The sequence below is a fragment of the Miniopterus schreibersii genome (genome assembly GCF_964146895.1).
Source record: "Miniopterus schreibersii genome assembly, chromosome: 2".
NCBI classification, from domain to species: Eukaryota; Metazoa; Chordata; class Mammalia; order Chiroptera; family Miniopteridae; genus Miniopterus; species Miniopterus schreibersii.
In genome coordinates this window covers 162,582,878-162,602,332 of record NC_138102.1, presented here as the reverse complement: position 1 = coordinate 162,602,332, position 19,455 = coordinate 162,582,878, and the positions used below count along the sequence as shown (strand labels likewise).

The 19,455-nt window shown below is 35.8% G+C and overlaps 1 protein-coding gene across 6 annotated transcripts in view; it reads right to left on the bottom strand.

Moving 5' to 3' along the window:
* Positions 1-19,455, bottom strand: part of EPS8 (EGFR pathway substrate 8, signaling adaptor) — a 148,919-nt gene that overhangs the window by 58,346 nt on the left and 71,118 nt on the right. For all 6 annotated transcript variants that reach the window (XM_081130070.1, XM_081130073.1, XM_081130071.1 and 3 more), the window contains exons 3-4: positions 5,297-5,376; positions 3,746-3,822 (exon numbers count right to left, since the gene is read on the bottom strand). In XM_081130070.1, coding sequence (XP_080986196.1) covers positions 3,746-3,822; positions 5,297-5,355 — 136 coding nt within the window. In that variant the 5' untranslated portion in view covers positions 5,356-5,376. The remainder of the gene's footprint in view (positions 1-3,745; positions 3,823-5,296; positions 5,377-19,455) is intronic.

Genomic DNA, 19,455 nt, shown 5'->3' with positions numbered 1-19,455 from the left:
GAGCTTCTCTCTAGTTTCTCAGCCACGCATATCAGAATCAATGCTAGCAGCAAGCAAGTTAACAGGGGAAAGTGACAGGTTTGGGACCCAGCCACATGGAAGCAGCAGCCTCAAATATTCAACAGTGAAAAGATTCTGAAAGTGATGAAAAGGTAAGAAATATGGCCTTTAGCACATCACAGTACACAAATCAGTGTGCACACCTGACCCTCTGAGTCACTGACGAGATAACAGGGTCCACACCCTGATGGGAAGGAATATTTAATACATTTTACAAGTATTTCCCATAAAAACAATTTTTAAGTTTTAGTGCTTAAAGACTGACAAACAGGCTGGCCAGAAAAAAAAATACATATAAAAATTTAATTCCCAGATAACTAGCCAAATGATGTGTGACCATCAGAAGTGGAAAAGAAAAAATTAATATTTATCTTCCTAAACAAAAAGCCCATATGTTGTCAGGGACTTCAGTAACAGAGCCTCTCACATGCTGGCTTTGAAATGGCTTGTATAATAATGAAGAAATGACAAAATAGGGTTATTAAAAATGCAGCATATTTTAACTGTTTTTCTTGAATAAATTAAATTAATATACATCCAAAGGAAGCAATTTGATTGCCAAAATTGTGTTATTCAATATACAGTTATAGGTTTATAAAAATAATTTGTGGAACATAAGCTTAAAAAATGTATCATGAAGATTACCTCTTGATCCTATCAAAGTACTGTGATTAGATGTATAGCATCATTTAGATATATACAAATATTAAAGTTGTTGAGGGCCTTGATTAAACTGAGAACCCGGGACTAAAAGTGACTCTCCTATACTTTCCTCACTGCCATAATAGGCTCACTACTTCTATTTTCTCATATAAACTTATCACAATATTATTATCATTTTCTACTTTATAGATGAGCAAACCAGGCCCATAGGTTAAATCATTTGCTCAAAATGGCAGCCCTTTGGTAGCCTGCCATGACTCGGCTGCAGATCACTGGGCCTCCAAAACCCATGCTACCTCTCTGATCACGTCACTGGCATTATGGTGTTAGATGTGAAAAGTGTCCCCATGAAAAAGGCAAGCTGCACGAAACAGCATCTAGCCTGTGTCAGTGTGTAAAACACAGCAGCCATTATTGTGAAACTCATCTTCCAGTACACTAAATAGGATCCTCACCTCCCTCAGAAGTTAATATACCATCCATGAAGGCAATTAATTCTTAAAAGATTTATCCAACTAGTTTAATCACTGTGAAAGGAGAAATTTTAAAGAAAATGTATGCATTGTGACAAAATAAACTACATTACAAATCTCTCCTTCACAGACTTTCTAGTTACAAAAAGGAAGTTAAAGCTATGCAGACTAGCCCATAGCTGTTCCATTCCCAGTCAGGGCACATGCCGGGGTTGCGGGCTCGATCCCCAGCTGGGGGATGCGCAGCACGCAGCTGATCGATGGCTCTCTCATCATTGACGTTTCAACTCTCTCTCTCCCTCTCCCTCCTCTCTCAGAAATCAATAAAGGTATATTTTTAAAAAATAAAAATAAAATAAATAAAACTATGTAGACTCGGAGGCTAAACACTCCCAATGTTAACTAAATGTAGTTCAAATTTCAACTAGAATTTGTTTATTGCAGGGGTCTGTTCAAAACCTGCACACATTTCACTACTGCCATCATCTATCCATCCATTCATTCCACGGCATTTACTGAGAGTCTGGTAGAGAGAAGGCGTGTGTGTGCCTTTGTGTAGGGTGTGTTAGGAGGGAGTGGTAGGTATTAGATACAAAGAGAAGGAAATATCTGCAACTTCCAAGAACTTGAAACCCTTTTACTTGTAAGCCCAATACATTGTTAAGTCTCTTTCTTCCTTATAAATGCTTCTTGATTTTCCCACTTTCTATCCCTCTCTTTATGTCTGTTTTACCTATACACTGTTCATTTTCATCACAAGACATAAATATTGTCATTTCTTACAATCAAGATTTTTAAAGTTATGTGACTTTGAGAAATCACCTCACCTTAATAAGGGGCCTCAGCTTGCTTTATATGTAAAAAGGGGAAAATAAAAATGTATTGCTTAAAAGCTAAAGATTTTCAATCCTTGTATATATGGTTTTATAAAGCTGCTGATAATAACAACATAAACATTAAAATTTGCAGATGAGTCCTACGTTTTTACCCCTTATTCATTTCTTAGCTCTCTGAAACAAGACTTCTGGGCCTGTATTATTTGTGAGAAGATTAATACTGTTTCTGCTTAACAAAAGTCTTAGGGCTATTACATTTCTATCCATATGTACTAAATCTACCCTCAATACTGTTACTAAAGAGACCCAAGGTGAATGTGATCTATTACACCCCCCGCCCCGATTAAAACACTTCAAGGGCTGGACATTCAGTGTAATCAATGTCCAATTCATTAGTATGATTCTTCCTAATATGGATCATGTGTATTTTTCCAATCTTATTTCACAGTGCACTACCTTGTACCCTCCAGTTAACACCAAACTATTTGCAGTTCACTAATTCATTATATTCATTCTACAGGTATTCACTGAGCATAAATTATGCATTAGCAACTGTGCTAAGCTTAGTGAATTCTGAAGTAAATATGGCAAATATGGCCCACCTTCATAGAATTTACAGCCAAGTTTTAAAAGAGTTTATACTACTGTTTACAGTCCCCTCCTGTGCCCAAAATGCCTGGAGAACACTACTTAACTTTTGGAGTTCATTTCAAGGCTCAACTAGTCTACAAAATCCCACCAGACTACCTCCTCCCTGACCCACAAAGAACTTGATAACCCCCAGTGCACCTTATACACACTGCCATCCAAGCTTATTTAGCTCTTTATGATGATAATATATTTGCTAGTCTACCTCCTCAGTAAAATGGCATAAAAGCATGGCCATCTCTTATTCCTCTTTGAAATGAATGAAAGAACATGGAAATAGAGACCGTGATGATCAAGGCCTAGTGCACAGAAGCACTTACAAAATATTTGTCTAGAAATGAGAGACAGAAGAAATTACCTTATTTTTACCCCCCCACCAAAATTTTCCTTTTCCAGGTTCTTTAAGGCATTCTCTAGAAGTGCCTTAAAGTCAAGGACTATATACCACTAAATAAGTATTTGTTGAATATATTCTCTAGATCTACAATTCACACCTACTAGACCCTGTGAAAACAAATGCCTTCCTAATATGTGGTCCTCAACTTCTTTCCAGTAATAACTTTTATAACTGAAGTTTAAAACACATTATTTACAATGTGAGACCATCCAAAAAGAACAATGGAAGTTACAGAAGGATCTGGGAGAAAGCCTGCTTGTTTTGCAGTGCAGAATGAACTTATATATGCACTACTGGTCATACTGTAACACCACCCAAAAAGTTCGAGAACTATGAGGAACAGGTTCTGCCAACTGTCATCCCACAATCACCTGAATCAGTTCAACAAGCATGTCATAAGTAATTAGGTGGGAAAATCCACCTAGAGCACTGGTGCCATACAACAGACTCCTGAGAAAGCACTGAAACGTTCTAATTTGTATGCCAGCCAGCAGAGGCCAAAGTTTTGACAGTATTTATAAAAACTCTTTTTAAAAAACTCTTATCTATCACTACTTCATTTCAAAGAATACAAAACCAAGCATGGGCTCAAACTATGACTCTGAAAATTTAATTTGTAAAAAAAATGTTAGAAATATAATTATACCATATCAAATAAATAAACGTACCATAAAGAGCCTTTGCACTTGTTTTTGAACTCTGTTCTCTGTCCATCTGGGAAAAGGTAGGTGATGATCCGTAGCCACTGTAATAAAAAATAGTCATTGCGCTGGGTTAAAGTCCAAAGTAAGTAATAAAAATTCAAAACTATCAATAAAAATTCCAATGCACAATAATCACCATGTGCTTTAAACAAACATATTGAACTTATGCTAACTTGATTTGCCAAAATGAGACAGATCCCGTTCTGGTGAGTGGTCAGGAAATAGAATATACACCATGCTCCTCAAACGAGGACTCAAGCTGGTGCAAATCACAGCCTCCTCTCAAATGCGAAGTTAGAACTGAAGCCACGCAGATTCATCCAGGGTGAAAGTGTCTCAGGAGAGTTTAAGTTTGCCATACGGAGCAGTGGTAAACTGCTCCGGTTATAAGAAGCTCTCAACAATTCAAGCTATAATGGAATATTCACTATTTTCACAAATACTTAAATGCAGTTAACCAAAATAACACTTCATCATTAAATTTGGTCAGCTTTACCTTATATCTAGCTTCCTGTTCCTAATACATTATATGAAGTAAACAGATCTAAATTTTTTATTTTTTTCTATTTATTCAGTGAACGTTTATTTGAGCCCTAAACTAGAAGAGTAAGTGGTAGGGGGTTTAGGGGAACAGGGTATTATTAATGAAACCAGTAAAATAGTTACAATAGAATGTGATACTGGGGTAAAATGAATAGCTATAACACGTAGGAGCAAAGAAGTGCTCACTTTTTATCAGGATGCCCAAGAATTTACAGCCAAGTTGACATGAAAGCAGAGTCTAAAAGAATGGGAAGGAGCTCTTCAGACAAGTGGAGAATTAAGTGAGGGAAAGGCACCTGGACTTGGCTCAAGAAAAAGCATGGTGTCTGCGGGAAAATGCATCTGACTACTCATCAACACTAAAGAGATTTACAATAATCTTTGTAGAAAGAAAAAGGGAAGCAAAATTTTTACAATATGAAAGTTTTAAAAAATGATGAACAAACTATATACGACAATGGCCAATATAAAATAACATCGATAGTAACCACAATATGTAAGGCAGCGGCCACTTAAGTGAGGGTGGTGATTTCAAGTTAATACCTGGAGCCATAGGGGTTATTTTATTTTACACAATGGTTAATATCCTTAGAGACTGGACTAGATAACATCTAACTCCCCTCAAATGCCAATATTTTATGAAAAACATTAAGAGAGTGCTCCAGAGAAACTGAAAGCTCTGAAGTAGAGTATATACTCAGCTACAGAAAACAATAAAGCTTAAAATGCCAGAACAAAACATCTTGTATTAAATCACTGCCCGTGGAGTTGATATTACTTAACCGTATTTTTCTTACCAGAAATAGCAAACTTATCATGATAACATATTAACATATGTTACAAAGATATTATATATTAATCAGGAATTAACTACAGAAAGAAATAAAAATAATATTTTCATTAAAAATATAAAACAAAACCAAATCAAAATTTTAAAAACCCAACAAATTAAATATAAACCTTCCAACTTACTTCATTTGAGATGCATACATTCCAAAACCACTGGGATGATTAGAAACATGACCATTCATCGTGGCTTTCAATCATGTGTTCTAAAAAAAAGAAAGGTACGAAGACTGAAGGCAATAAAAGGGTCAAGACACCTCAGTTTCAAAGTTATTCATTCAACAAATATTTGTCACTGCCAGGGTGATGCTGGAAATACAGAAACAAACATCTCCACCCTCAAAGAGCTCAGGTACACGAAGTACGAAGGGACATATAAACAAAGATCCAGCTAACATGTAACATTAATATACTAAAATTGTTAGCAAATTTGGGCAACTAAAAAAAAAAAAAAAATCAAACTCATAATCAATGGTCAGTTTCATGGAATTGTACTTTGTTTATTGTTTTATTACAAACTAATATAGAGCAATTCAATTTAAAAACTTGAGAAATATAGGAAAGTATAAAATACATAAAAGTTTAAAGGGGAAAAATATTCCCCTGAGTCCTACCATTTAAAGATAATCATATAACAGCCCTGTCAAGTTCCTTCCAGTCTTTTTGCCTGCATCTGATTTTCTCTCCTTCCTCCCTCCCTCCTTCCCTTCCTTCCTCCATAGCACAATGGACAATATCTTAAACATATACACTTAGATACATCTTTTTCACAAGATGTGTTCATTTAAACATTTCTTTTACTTTTCACAAGGAAACAATTTTAAAAATACCAGATATTTAACTTCAGAAATAATTTTCTAATGTTTCACAAATCGAATAAGTTTCCTTTAAACAAGAGGCATAAGTAAAACTTCCTTCTTGCCAAATCCAATGGCTTTTTCCCTTTTTCTCTTAGACAATACTGCTACACCCAATTCATTTCGATTCACTCCTGGATAGTTGGTATTCCCCAGGTTCTATGGCACTAAACTATTTTGGATATTGTCTTATTTTTCTCACTTTCATATATAGGGTGGGGCAAAAGTGCGTTTACAGTGTGAAAACACAAACCAAGAGGTTTATTCCTGTATTATTACTTATTAATCAGTGTATTATTTTCCATTTGAATAACTGTAAACCTATTTCTGCCACATCCTGTATATTATATTACTAAAGGAGAGGTAGGTAGGACATGTCCCAGCTTTCTTACAAGACACTGGCAAAGGGAGTAGGAGTATTAACAACTACCAAGTTACTACTATGTGTCAAGTGCTATCGGGGGTAAACAAAACCTAGTCCCAGCTTTGGGCCAATAGTCTAGTGGGGAAAAACAGATACTTAGTGAAAAAAAATTAAATTAAAAACTGTTACCCTTCAAAGAGAAAATTCAGAATGATATGGGGCCATATAATTAGGGAATTGAGAAGGAAATTAATTCATATTGAGAAGGCATAAAAAATCTATATTAAAAAATGGTATTCAAAACCTAGTAACTTCCAATTAATTCTCACGTTCAGATGTCAGGTCAATCACAACGTCCTCAGGAAGCTTTTACCTCCACGAATAGGTAAAAACGCACTATCAGACACTCAACACTATAAACAATTTTGCAAAATACTGACCACGGTTATGTTTTTCATTTGTTTAATTCCTGACTCTTCACTAGACTATCAGCTCTATAAGGGCATAGACTTTTGTTTGATAACTGATGTTTCCCAAGCAGTAAAAACAGCAGCAGGCATAAAATAGGTGTTCATTAAATATTTATTCGAAGAAAGAAGGAAGGAAGGAAGGAAAGTCCACATCTCACTTCAGAGTTTACTGTATTCTTAAGGAGACAAATTGATCCATATGAAACTCATAGTAAATAAGTATCAATGTATGTAGCAGGGGTGGGGAATGTCTGGCCCGACGGCCATATACTGCCCCCAAAATCATTTGGTCTGGCCTTGCCAAGGCAACCGCAGGCAGGACTCGAAATTCAATAAATCTAGGAGCTTTTTCATAGCTAATTTTAAGTTGATAATTTTGTATGGCGCTTGAATGATATTATAAATATCCAAATGACCCTTGGCAGAAAAAAGGTTCTCCACCCCTGCACTAGAGGTTCAAAAAAGGGAAAAGCCATGCCAACTGCCATAACTTTTCCAAGGGCTAGAACTTGACCTAGATCTTAAAAAAATGGTTAAGATTTACAAACACTCCAGTTTAATTCAAGCTGTCCTGAATATCGTGCCCATATTTATTTGTAGCTTAGAAGCAAATTTCTAAATTAAGGAACAAATAGCGATCTCTACCCTAGATAAGTACTGCATTTATAAAATTATATTATATTTATAGTAAATTGATCTATTCTGCTTTTATTGTTGTTTGTTTTCCTTCAATTTATACTTCAATACAGTGGTATACAGGTAAACCATTTCTCAGGGGGAAAAAATGAACCCCTGATTTGTAGTGCTTGCTAATTTCCACGGTATTAATATTCCCACCATGGCCCATTTCAAGCTATTAATGGTTTATAAGCAGATTACAAAACTCCTAAATGTTTTACAATTGGATCCCATAAGCCTACAGAACCCAGAGAGAGTACATCAGTATCACATTCTAGAAGTCTGGCCAGGACAGAGGAATGGAATACTTCTATGAATCTAGAGCTAATGGTTAAGACATAGGCGTTCACTACCTCTGCCACAGACTAGCCTAATACTCAAGTCCATTAAACCTGTCTCAGTTTTCTCATCAGTAAAATAGAGATAATTCCTGGTCTTCCTAGATCCCAGGGCTAATGAAAGATCAAATGAGACAGATGTGTATGCAAGTTTCTTTCAAATTAAAAAAAAAAAAAGTACTCTTTCAAAATAAGCTGGTTCATTCAGAATTAAACCCCCAGGATTTGTACTGATTTTGATCTGGTTTGCAATTTTAAAACCACAGCGTCTGGTTTTAATGAAAAGTGATAGCCACAGTATCTCATCTTTTTCATGTTTAATTCTTTATGACAGTCAAATAAATGCATGGTTTGTGGGTTACTTTTTAAATAGTAATCTGTCAGAATAAGAGACCATTACAAAAGGGAATAGAAAATGTTGACTTGCTAAACTGAATTTTAAATATAGAAACTTTTGACATTTGGCAATCATAGTTTCACTTGTCACAATGTTTCTGTAGCAATATAGAGGTTTTCAAATATTTAAATGTAGCATTTACAATGCACACCTTGCAAAGGAAACTATTACAAATGTTTGTTTGTTTTCTTTTAGGCTTTTAAAAGACATCCAATTTATACCTATATTGACCATATGTACAATTTAGAAGAACTATCAACTCTTACTAAAAAATTAGGTATTTTAATTTTTATTAACTGTTAAAGCCAAGGAGATGAGGTTTTTCTTTATCACTTTAAGTTTAAGCCTCACAAACTCAGTTACTCTACTAAATTATCTACTTAATTCTGCTAAAAGTGTACACTAAAACTGTCATAATAGCCTCTGAAAGATTTTAAATAGAGCATCAATTTCTTCACGAAAACACTTTTTATAAGTCATAGTTACTATAATTTTTCCTCTTAACTTCTACAGAAAATAATAGTATCGGGCAATTACAAAGATAAAAATAAAAAATTTAAGATCTAAGTTAAGTACAACAAAAATGTTAAACACTGAAATTTTAAAAGGAAAGTAAACAGAATGTATAAAAATCACTATAAGAAGAAATAAATGAGGCTTATAATAAACTAAATCAGCAAGTTAAATTTGTATTAGAAAGTTTTAAGATCCCAATAGATGGATGGATGGATGGATGGAAGGAAGGAAGGAAGGAAGGAAGGGAAGGAAGGAAGGGGAAGGAAAGTTTAGATGGCCTTTTCTTTACTCTTGCTTGCATCTGATACCAGTTTTCAAACTGATGAATACATAGTCATGACTCGATGTGAGAACACCACCTGCCCAATCTGGCTAACACACAACTAGTAGCTCTTTGTATACTGAGCTGTCTTTAAAAATAATTTGTTCTCTGAGAAAATGTCACAGACTTTTGTTTATTTAAGGTTTTGCTTACTTGTTTGTTTGGATTTGACAAAGCACCCTGAAGCATATACACTTCAATTTCAATTTAAGTCATGGCTCTCGGTCTAAGTTAAAACCAAGATGGGGTGCTTATCACCCTTATTTAAGGCTTTACCTAAAAGACCATTGAGATTCGTTTTTTAAGCAACACACTGTAACACTGTCTACCAATGATTGTGCTTAAAACGTAAAAAGATAAGCAATTTGCTTTAAACTTTCTGAATCACTACAGTGTCTCCTGCAGCATCTTCTAGAATGACTACTTTTCAATACCTCTTATCAGTACTGTTGGTAGAGATGTCACCATCTATTTCCCTGTCATTTGGTCTAATACTTAGAAATAAAGAACTTTTGTGTATGAATCAACTTGGAAAACTAATAATAACATTCACACTTGTGAAAGTATCACAATAATTTTATGTCTTGAAATCAGTACATTGTAATCACTTAAAAATAATTATCCAGGTTCCTCTTTTTTCATAATTATGACAAAATTCTTAGGTTGTTTATAAATCAGAACATAATTTAGGGGAGAGTCTATGTTCAAATCAGAAAGTTGGTTTAACAAACTAGCTAAAGAAAAATACTCGTTGCTAAAATTCAATAACCAACTTAAAGAAAACACTTTGGCACTAATTCTATGTTCAGTATTGTGACAGATTTCACACGCAGGCCTAACACAGAGAAGAGCCAAATATACTCTATTACTACTGTTTCAGTATCTCCCTCTAATTCTTGTTGCTACGATGGCATCACAGCACATGGGCACTGCTTGGATGCTATACATGGAAAGTGACTCCTATCTCAGTTCAAAACATTGTTAACACCGCACTGATTTGAGAAAATGTGCTAATTTTAAAAAGAACAACTGCTATCTATTGGCCAGTTACCCTGTACCAAGTTATTGTGGCAAATGTTTTCTATCCATTATCTTAATCTTCACATTAATTTTTGAAGGACTACTTTTCATTCTCATTTTATAAATGACGAAATTGAGCTAAGGAGATTAGGTGGCATTTGGGTGTTATTCTGAAACTCTTAAAAATCATCTGGTGCCATGAATGATTGAACAGCAATGTCCTATCTGTTTCTTGTATCAGATATAATCACAGGCAGAGAACAAGAAGAGGGAAAGAAAACAGCATTCAGTGAGGCCCCGCTTCATGTGATATTTTGTAAACCTCACCTCATTCTACCCTTAGAGCCACATGCTGAGGCAGGTACTCGCTCTGCCTCACAGAGCGAGGGGACAGCCTCAAGTGAGTCAAGTCATTCGCCTAAGTGGTAACACAAGAAGCTAGAATTAGAACCAGGATTTAAACTCTGACCTGGCGGACTTACATCCAATTTTCTTTCCAGTAAGCTACACTGCTGGTTTGACCGCTGTGTGCACTCCAGAAGTTCTCAGTTCTTCTCATGCTGGGTGTTTCAATGATATTCTTTACTTTAGTCAATAATTGTCCTTAAAATAAGGTACTGAGAAATGTTAGCGTGGAAAGGAAGGAAAGAGGGTTTGCTTCATGGAAGGGGACAGCCCAAACAACAGGGCCACTATTTTGTGGAGCAGCTTCATTAACATTCTGTTCACCGAGCAAGGCGAAAAAACTGTCCTCGGGTCCATAAATACCACATATTAAAAACTACTTTTAATTACAATGTTGTAAATGCATTAGTTAAGCTGAATCTGGCTTTCAGTAATAACAACTTTTCACTGCTTAAATATCTAAGAATTTATTTGTATTTCTTTAGTGGGTTCATTTTTTATCATAGTTGAGACAGTTTCTAAATATAAAAGTGGATCTACTGAGTGTTTCGTCCCTATGTAAATAGCATGTCACACTCATAAATTCACCAGGATCATTTGCATTTCTTCCATTATAATTAAATACATATTAAAGGGGGAAAGGCAGTAAGCCTCCAATTTCACTGGAATCTTCCAACAGCAATAAAAATATGGCAGGAAAGGGAATGATTCAGAGAGAGAAGAAATTGTCCCAATCTCTAGTACCAGGCCCCCCGGCCCCCTGGGGTTGGGTGTGGGGAGATATGGTGGTTGGATCAGATTTTGAACTATTTCTCAGCAAGGTTTCCATTAAATTTCGCATAGTATGAGGAATTTTAATGTATTTATTTATGAGTTTTCCTCCTTACATGTACCTTCCCTATACAGGCTTCAATGTATGTCTCACTGACTATATTCTTTCCAGGATTAACAGCAGACTTACAGACAGCCTCGTATAAGGATTGCTATAATAAACTCACTTTTAGACGGGCATATACTTTACCGGGGGACGTTTTTGATGTAGTTGATGAACTAAATTAGGTTCAGGTGCCTCCTCACTACTGCCACCACCTTAAAGAGATTGTCATTCATTCCTCTGCATGCAGTTGAGGTCTAATTAAAACTGCAGCTAAATTACAGGGGTTTTTAAATTTTTTGCAATGAACTTTTTTTCTTTTGAATCATTGTAAATTTATAGGAAAGTAAAGGTGGTACAGAAAATTCTACTGCACTCCCCATTTCCTTATTGTTAACACCTTCCACTAGCATGATACAGTTGTCACAATTAATGAACCACTATCTATATTTTATTATTAACTCGTTAAGACTTTACTCTGAGTTGCTTAGGTTTTTTTCACCTAATATATTCTTCTTTTCCAGAGTCCTATCCACAATTCTACATTACATTTAGTCCTTACATCTCACCAGGCCCCTCTATATGTGAGCATTTCAAGACTCTTCATCCTTTTCTTGACTATATTAGCTTCCTAGGGCTGCTGTAACAAATCATCACAAACTGGGCGGGTTAAAACAACAGAAACTTATTCTCTCATAGTTCTGAAAGCTAGAAATCTGAAATCAAGCTGTTGGCAGAGCTCAGCTCTCTCTGAAGGCTGTATGGGAGGAATCCTTTCTTCCCTTCTCTGCCTTCTGACGGTTGCTAGTAATCTTGGCTTTCCTTGGCTGCAGATGCATCACTCCAATCACTGCCTCTGTCTTCAAGTGGCCTCCTCTGTGTGTCTATCTGTGTCCAAATTTCCTCCTTCTTATAATGACACCAGTTAGTGGATTAGGGTCCACCCCAATCCAGCATGAGCCCATCTTAACTTGATTTCATCTGCAAAGACCCTATCCAAATGAGGTCACATTCATAGATATGGGGGTAGGACTGGAACGTATCTTCTTGGGGACACAGCTCATCCTGCAACAATGACCTTGACAGTTTTTGGAGAGGTACTGTATTTTGGTGTTCTATAGGCTGTCTCTCAGTAGGGGTCTGTCATGTTTCTCTCTTGATTAGACTGTAGTGGCAGGTTTTGAAGAGGAAGACCACAGAATATGTGCCATTCTCATCACATTTTATCAAGAGTACCGGTGATTTGCACGACATACCATTGTTTATGCTAAACTTGGTCACTGACTGAGGCAGCATTTGCCAGTTTTTTCCACTATAAAGTGACTTCCCTCATCACCACTACACAGGCCTCTCTGGAAGGAAGTCATTAAGTGCAGCCCACACTTAAGGATTAGGGTTACGCTCCACCTCCTTGAGGAGAGAGTATCTGCATAAATTATTTTGGGTTCTTCTTTATAGGACATTTATATATTCTCCACCATTTATTTATTTATTCTGTTTTTAAAATTGAAGTAAAAAGATGGAAAAAGAAAAAGTAAGGTTCGAGTCATCAAATACAAACTCCTGATTACTCATCCCCTGTAAAGCCCCTATTTCAGGTGGTTCAGACAGGATCTGAATTAAGCTGCTGTTCTGTCCTGGGTATGGGGGGGGGGGATATCAGGGCACAAGAGCGATCCCAGCCCTTAACAAAAACCTTAGCTAACACCACCAAAAATTGATCAGAATTTTTAAAAGTAAACATTACCTAAGAAGCTTGAATCCTCACAGAAACAAAAAGTTGCTGAGTATGAATTCTCAGAAGGGGTAGAAGAATATTCACCATTGGCACTTTCTCCCAAGATAAGAATAAAAGTCCAACTTTTTCTGCCAATTCAGTTCTCAACTGAACAGAGAAAACCATCCCACCTACCCCAAGCCATCCCCACTCCCCAGTGATTGGGTTTTTTTAAAAATCTCTACGTTTTGTTATCAGCCTTGAGGGTTATTATTCACTGATAAGTCTACGAACCATAGTGACAAGGTTCCAGAATTAAACTTTGTGCCAGTAACTAATGCAAACAAAAACCACCAAGGAAATGAGCATCTCATATGATACATTTTTTATTGCTAGATATCCCTTTTCCATGGATGTGCCAAATGCTGACAGATAAAGGGCTAGCCAGGCATGATGTAACCCAGCTGGCTGTAAAGACAGGAAAAATATGTTCTAAAATTATCTTTAACGAAATAGAAACTCTTGAAGTCAAATTTCATTATGACGTATTATATGGCCTCTAAAAATAGTAAATCATAAAGCCTTGCAGGTACAATGAGAAGAGTTGTAACCTACAGATAAGCCATAGCATTTTAATATTTACGCTGTTGCCATATAACTACCTTCCTCTGTATTACCTTAAGCAAAGGCCTTTAAGCAATACACAAAATACTACAGATGCTTCACTGCATTTTCAGTACAGTTCCTTAAGAGGATCAATGGTTTCCAAACTGTACAAGATAATTTTTATAAATGGTTACAACCTACAAAGTGGGAAATGCCACCTTTAAGCATCTGTCATACTGAATCCATCCCACTTTACTAAAACATAAATACATCTCCCTACAGTTATGACAAGTAAAGATGCTTAATTGTTAAAATATACAGGACTTTCTTAGGCAATAGAATTTTTTTAAATGAAGGTTAAACAAAGCTTTCTACTGTATTATAACATACATGCTTATGTCACCTTTCCCAGATATTTTTTAAAAAGATACTGCTCATCTCAAGCGCTCTCTTCCCATCAGCCATACTACTCAAACATCGGTTATTTTAATAAGAGGACAAGAAATACAATGTAAAGGATTATTCATTGTTGCAATTTGTCCATTCTATTTTAGCAAGATATGGTTTACAGATCCAGCCTAGTGGTTCCACAGGGGCAGGTGTTTTGCTCTAATGGAATGCTTTGTGTAGAGTGTATCAAGTTAACACGTATAACTTCATAAGCCCAAGGAAAGTTCACGACTGGGCAGGTAAGGTAAAACTCTCAACTCATTCTTTACTGCTTCTTACTCCTACTATTCTAAGCCACTTAACAGTCTTTACCACTCATTTTTATCTTTTAGGAGGCATCTCTCTCCATTCTCTGTACTACATTCCTGTTAGGATCTGAATGAGTCTGTTGACAGAGATGAAAATGCACTCCTTTCACAGTACCATCTTTCATTTATTGTCAAAAATAGAGGCAATTCTAATATGTTGTTAGAAAGTGGTGCAACAAAGAGTACTCAAAACGAAACAAAATCAATTCCAGTAACTAGCTACGTTTGGCTGAATACAAAAATACCTGATTGTCAGCAGGTACTCATACAAAAAACACAATCCCTCGCACCTCATCCAACTCACAGAAGATCTAGGGCTAACAAAACCTTCCTTGAAAACCTTCCCATCTTCCCATTCATTTTTTTAATTAAAAAAAGAAAAGGCATATTTAGGAAAAGAGCACATTCAGGCAACGTAAGAAGAGCACAGTATAAAGTTCAAGAGAAGCTAGACGAAGGGTGAATCCAGAGAACAAAACCTCCCTCAAAGGACTGAACCAAAGAAGGCAAGAAGAAGATCTTCAGAAATGTATAGTATAGTGGGAGAGGAAGGCACCAAAAGGAGCGTTTATAGCACAGTGTGGTGAGCAGAATGCAAGGTGGCGCCCCGCACTGGGAGGGCATTCAGTTCATGAAACCCCCAGGCTCCAGGCGGCGATGCTGGCGCTGAATAAATCTAAACCAGGAGAGGAGAGCAAAGACGAGGGGCAGCCTGCTGCACTGAGGAAGCCACCGGCCTGCAGTCACTGAAGAGTAACAAGAGGTAGGAGGTACTGAGGGGCGAAGCTGGAGATAAAGCCAGAACGCAAAAGTTACATTTATACCAACTTGTGAGACCAAAATTCAGTGTTTACTATTGTATCTATGTAACTGCTAGTCGTGTATACTAAGATGGCATTTCCTTTTTGGTTCAACCTTTTGTATTCTTTAGAGTTTAAAATGATCTTACCCTCAACCCTTCACTTTCCTATGTACCTTTATTAATTTCATCCTTTTAGTCTCCACCACAATGAAGTCTCTCTTCAATATATTTAAACACTACCATTTTTATCTTTTAGGTGGCATCTCTCTTCATTCTCTGTACTATCTTCCTGTCAGGATCTGAACTGACTACTCTCTAGGCCTCCTACACAGTTTTCATCATGGTACCCAAATTCCACATTATCCTGCTCATTACTTTCATCTTTCTCTTAGACCCTTGTTTCCTGGACCCCAAGTCTCCCTCTCCTTACTTTTACTTTTTTATCTTGGAAGAGCACATATTTCAGGAACTTCCTGAGAAAGAGTATAAAAAGGGTAATTTTCCATGACTGAAAATGTGTTTACTTTCATAGGTGATCATAGAAGTTTATCTTAGTTTCAAATTCTATATTGGAAATTGTACTTGCCCCAGAATTCTGAAGCAATTGTTCTTGTTTCCAGTATTGCTGCTGAGATACCACTTCTTAGTCTTTTGTATAGGGACTTTTTTTTTTACTTTCTGCAGTTCTTGGAGTTATGGGATTTTCACTTTTTCCACTGATGTTCTGAAATTTCATAAATACATTGGTATAGGTGTTTTTTTAAAAAAATTCAATATAGTACGAACTCAATAGGCTTTTCAAATTTGAAAACCATTGTCCTTAAATTCTAGGAATTTTCTTGAGTTAGTTTTAGGATAGCTTCTTCACTGAATTTTTTTGAAATTTTCCTTTTCTAAAATATTCTCTTGCTTAGAATAGGACCTCTTGAACTGAGTCTCTACTTTCTTGTATTTTCTCTTTTATTTTTTGATTTCCTGGTATTTTTGTTCTATTTTCTGAGTGGCTTCCTGAACTTTATCTTCAAAAAACATTTTATTTTTTTTATGCCCTCTATCCGTTTTCAAGAGTACATTTTTTCCCCTCTTTTCTTATAATACCTGTTCTTATTATCTGATTGCTGTATATTCTTTTATCTTTCTGAGACTATAATGATAATGGGGTTTTTCAATATAATATATTTTATTGAATAAGTGGACATTTATATTGCTACCAATCTTTAAAGTTTTCTTTTCCTTGTCTTTATTTCTGTCAATTTTCTTGTTTTCTGCAGGTTTGCTTTGGTCTCAGAATATCTTCAAATGCCTGGTGCTCATTGGTCACTACTCACACTGAAGATGGAGCTCTAAAAAGCTGGTCAGAAAGTCCGTGCAGATGGGTGAGCTTCCCTGCAAAGCAATCTGGGTGATTCCACTGGGAGACCTCCAAACATCAGTATCCACAGCCTTTGCACAGATTTATCAGATTCTCCAAGGAAGCATCTTCCAATTTCATACCTGGAGATATTTACCTGACTGCCAAGATCTTGGTGATGAATAAAAGAAGTGGGCTGGGATGTCTCACCTCAGTGACTATTTCATTTAATCTTCCACCCTCCGTCTGTGCCTTGGTATGCCCCACTCAAGAGTTCTCCAGTTTACATTCTCCGCAGAATAAAATAAACTTCCATGCTCACTGGAGTGTGGGGAGGCATCTGGGATGTAAGTTCATTTAAACACAGTACCACCTAGTCCTCCAGTTTCCAGCCTCACCCTCGCTGTGGAGCCTTTCTGAGGGTCTGAAGTGAAAATCAGGTTGCTTCTCAATGTCTCCTGCTAGCAGCTTGGGTTTCAGCTGCTTGGGACTCTCGGTTAGTTACAATCATCCATGGGCTTTCCAGAGTCCACTGTCTCCATTTTTAAAACCCCTTTACTGACATTTTATTTGGAGGGGGTAGAATACATATCTGTGCTTAATCTGCCCTTTTTTGTAATATATTTTCATTGTCTAAACATTGGCAAATATTAGTTAATAAAAAACTCGGGAGAGAAAAACAAGTCACCTCTAATATGAACTTGAGAGGTCAAGTTGGACTATGAAATATGAGTACAAGTTTATACTAAAAATAAAAGTACAATAACAGCCAGAGTGAAAGTAACCCCAAAAATAAAGGAAATTTACCTTACGTAAAGTCAGCTGATATTTTGGTAGTAAATGTTTAATTACCTGTTGTTATTATAATAACAAATGCTGTTTTCAAATCCCAGAAAAGAAAAAACATTATAGTGTGTAAAAGTGAGACAGTATCTCCAGCAATGCCAGACATTATAATGAATGAAAAATGCTTTAACTGTTTTCCTTGAAATTAAATCATAGCTTTTAAATGCACAACTGAGCTGGGTGCTTAAAATGGAGGCAATATCACCAGTTAAATCAAGTATTATTGTTAATGAAAAATGCTTTATTTGTTTTTCTATAAATTAAATCATAGCTTTAAATGCACAATAGTTATATGCCTAAATGAACCTGAAATTCATCCTTAGGTAAATAACTACTAATTTACTCATTTTAATTATTTAGTATTTTTTCCAAAGAGAAGCCCATTTAATGAAAAGAGTTGGGGACAAATTCCCTTTGAGCTGTCCCAAAACAAAAGTCAGAGATATCTATGAATTAGTCTTAAAAGTCAAGTTGCCTATAAAACAACTGTGAACCTTTCTTTTTTTAAGATGTTAGATATTTGCATTGTCATAAAAACTAAAAGAAAAGAAAAATTAAGTACAAGGGGACTTTTTTAAATGAAGGCTATTAAATTTCATATTTAAAAGACAGTAAACATAAGCTTTGATTGTGGATAATACTGCCTTTGAAAAAATGTCTGCCAGATTATAACAGCAGATGTTCTCAAAAATAGCAGTAAAGTTCTTCCTAACCTTGAAATCATCCATAACCTGGGGTAAATTTAGACATATCTGTGTTCATTATTGTGAAAAAAAAAAAATGTTCATTTATTAAGCATTTTAGAGTGTCAGTCTCTACGCCAAGCACTTTATGTGCATTAACTTACTTAATTCTTACCACCTTATGAGTTGTAAGAGCTTATTTATCGCCATTTTAATGAGGAATCTTAGACTTATAAAAGTTATTAAGTGAGGGTAACTTGGTCATGACACCTACATACCATAGCTAAGATGTGACCACAACTCATACTTTTATCTACTATGGTAGCAATTTTCAACCTTTTTTATCTCTGCAGCACACCAAAAGAAATATTATATTTTTGCCAATCTCACAAAAAAATACAGGTATAAGTTTGATTCATTCACACTGGACAGCTATTGTGTTGTCATTTTTTGATTTGACAATCTAAGGAAAACCCCTGACGACATAGTCAGTTACTGCATGTTATAAACATTCTTGTGGCATATTAGTTGAAAATCACTGCCCTATTGTATACTTTCCTTTAACTAATGATAAATCCAGTATTTTGAAGTTGGATGGGGATATGTCAACACTGATGAATTAGAAGCCAAATGACCTTTGTAGAGGATTATTCGAATAAGACTCATTCAGTATGACTTGGCACCAGCCAGTAACAGTATAGTTCACTCACTCAATAAGTATTCACTATGTGACCATTATATGACCATGAGTGCTTTAGATGATCACTGCCAAACATAACTTCCTGCAATGATGAAAATATACTACATCATCACTGTTCAAGACAAGCATTGAACGCCTGAAGTGTGGCTAGTGCCACCAAGAAACCAAAATTTTAATTTCATCAAGTTTAAGTAAGTTTATATTTAAGTGTAAATAGCCGCATGTGGCTAATGGCTACAATACTGAACAGGATAGCACTAGATACAGAGTATACACAGTTAACAAAACAGACATGGTTCTTACCTTCATGGAGTTTATAATCTAGTGGGAGAACCAACATGAAATAAGTAAAATGATAAATGTAAGATTACAATTTCTGTTAATTGCTTAGATGAAAAGACAGTATTTATAAGGACATAAAGTCAGACTGAGACAAATCTAGCTATGAACTTCTAAAAAGTATGAGACCGAGCGATTCATTCTGAAAATGTTATTTCAGGATTTCCTCATTTAAAGTTTAGGATAACTAGTAAACCACTGAAACACAGAATTTAAAGTGCTTTCAGTGTTTCAAGACTGAT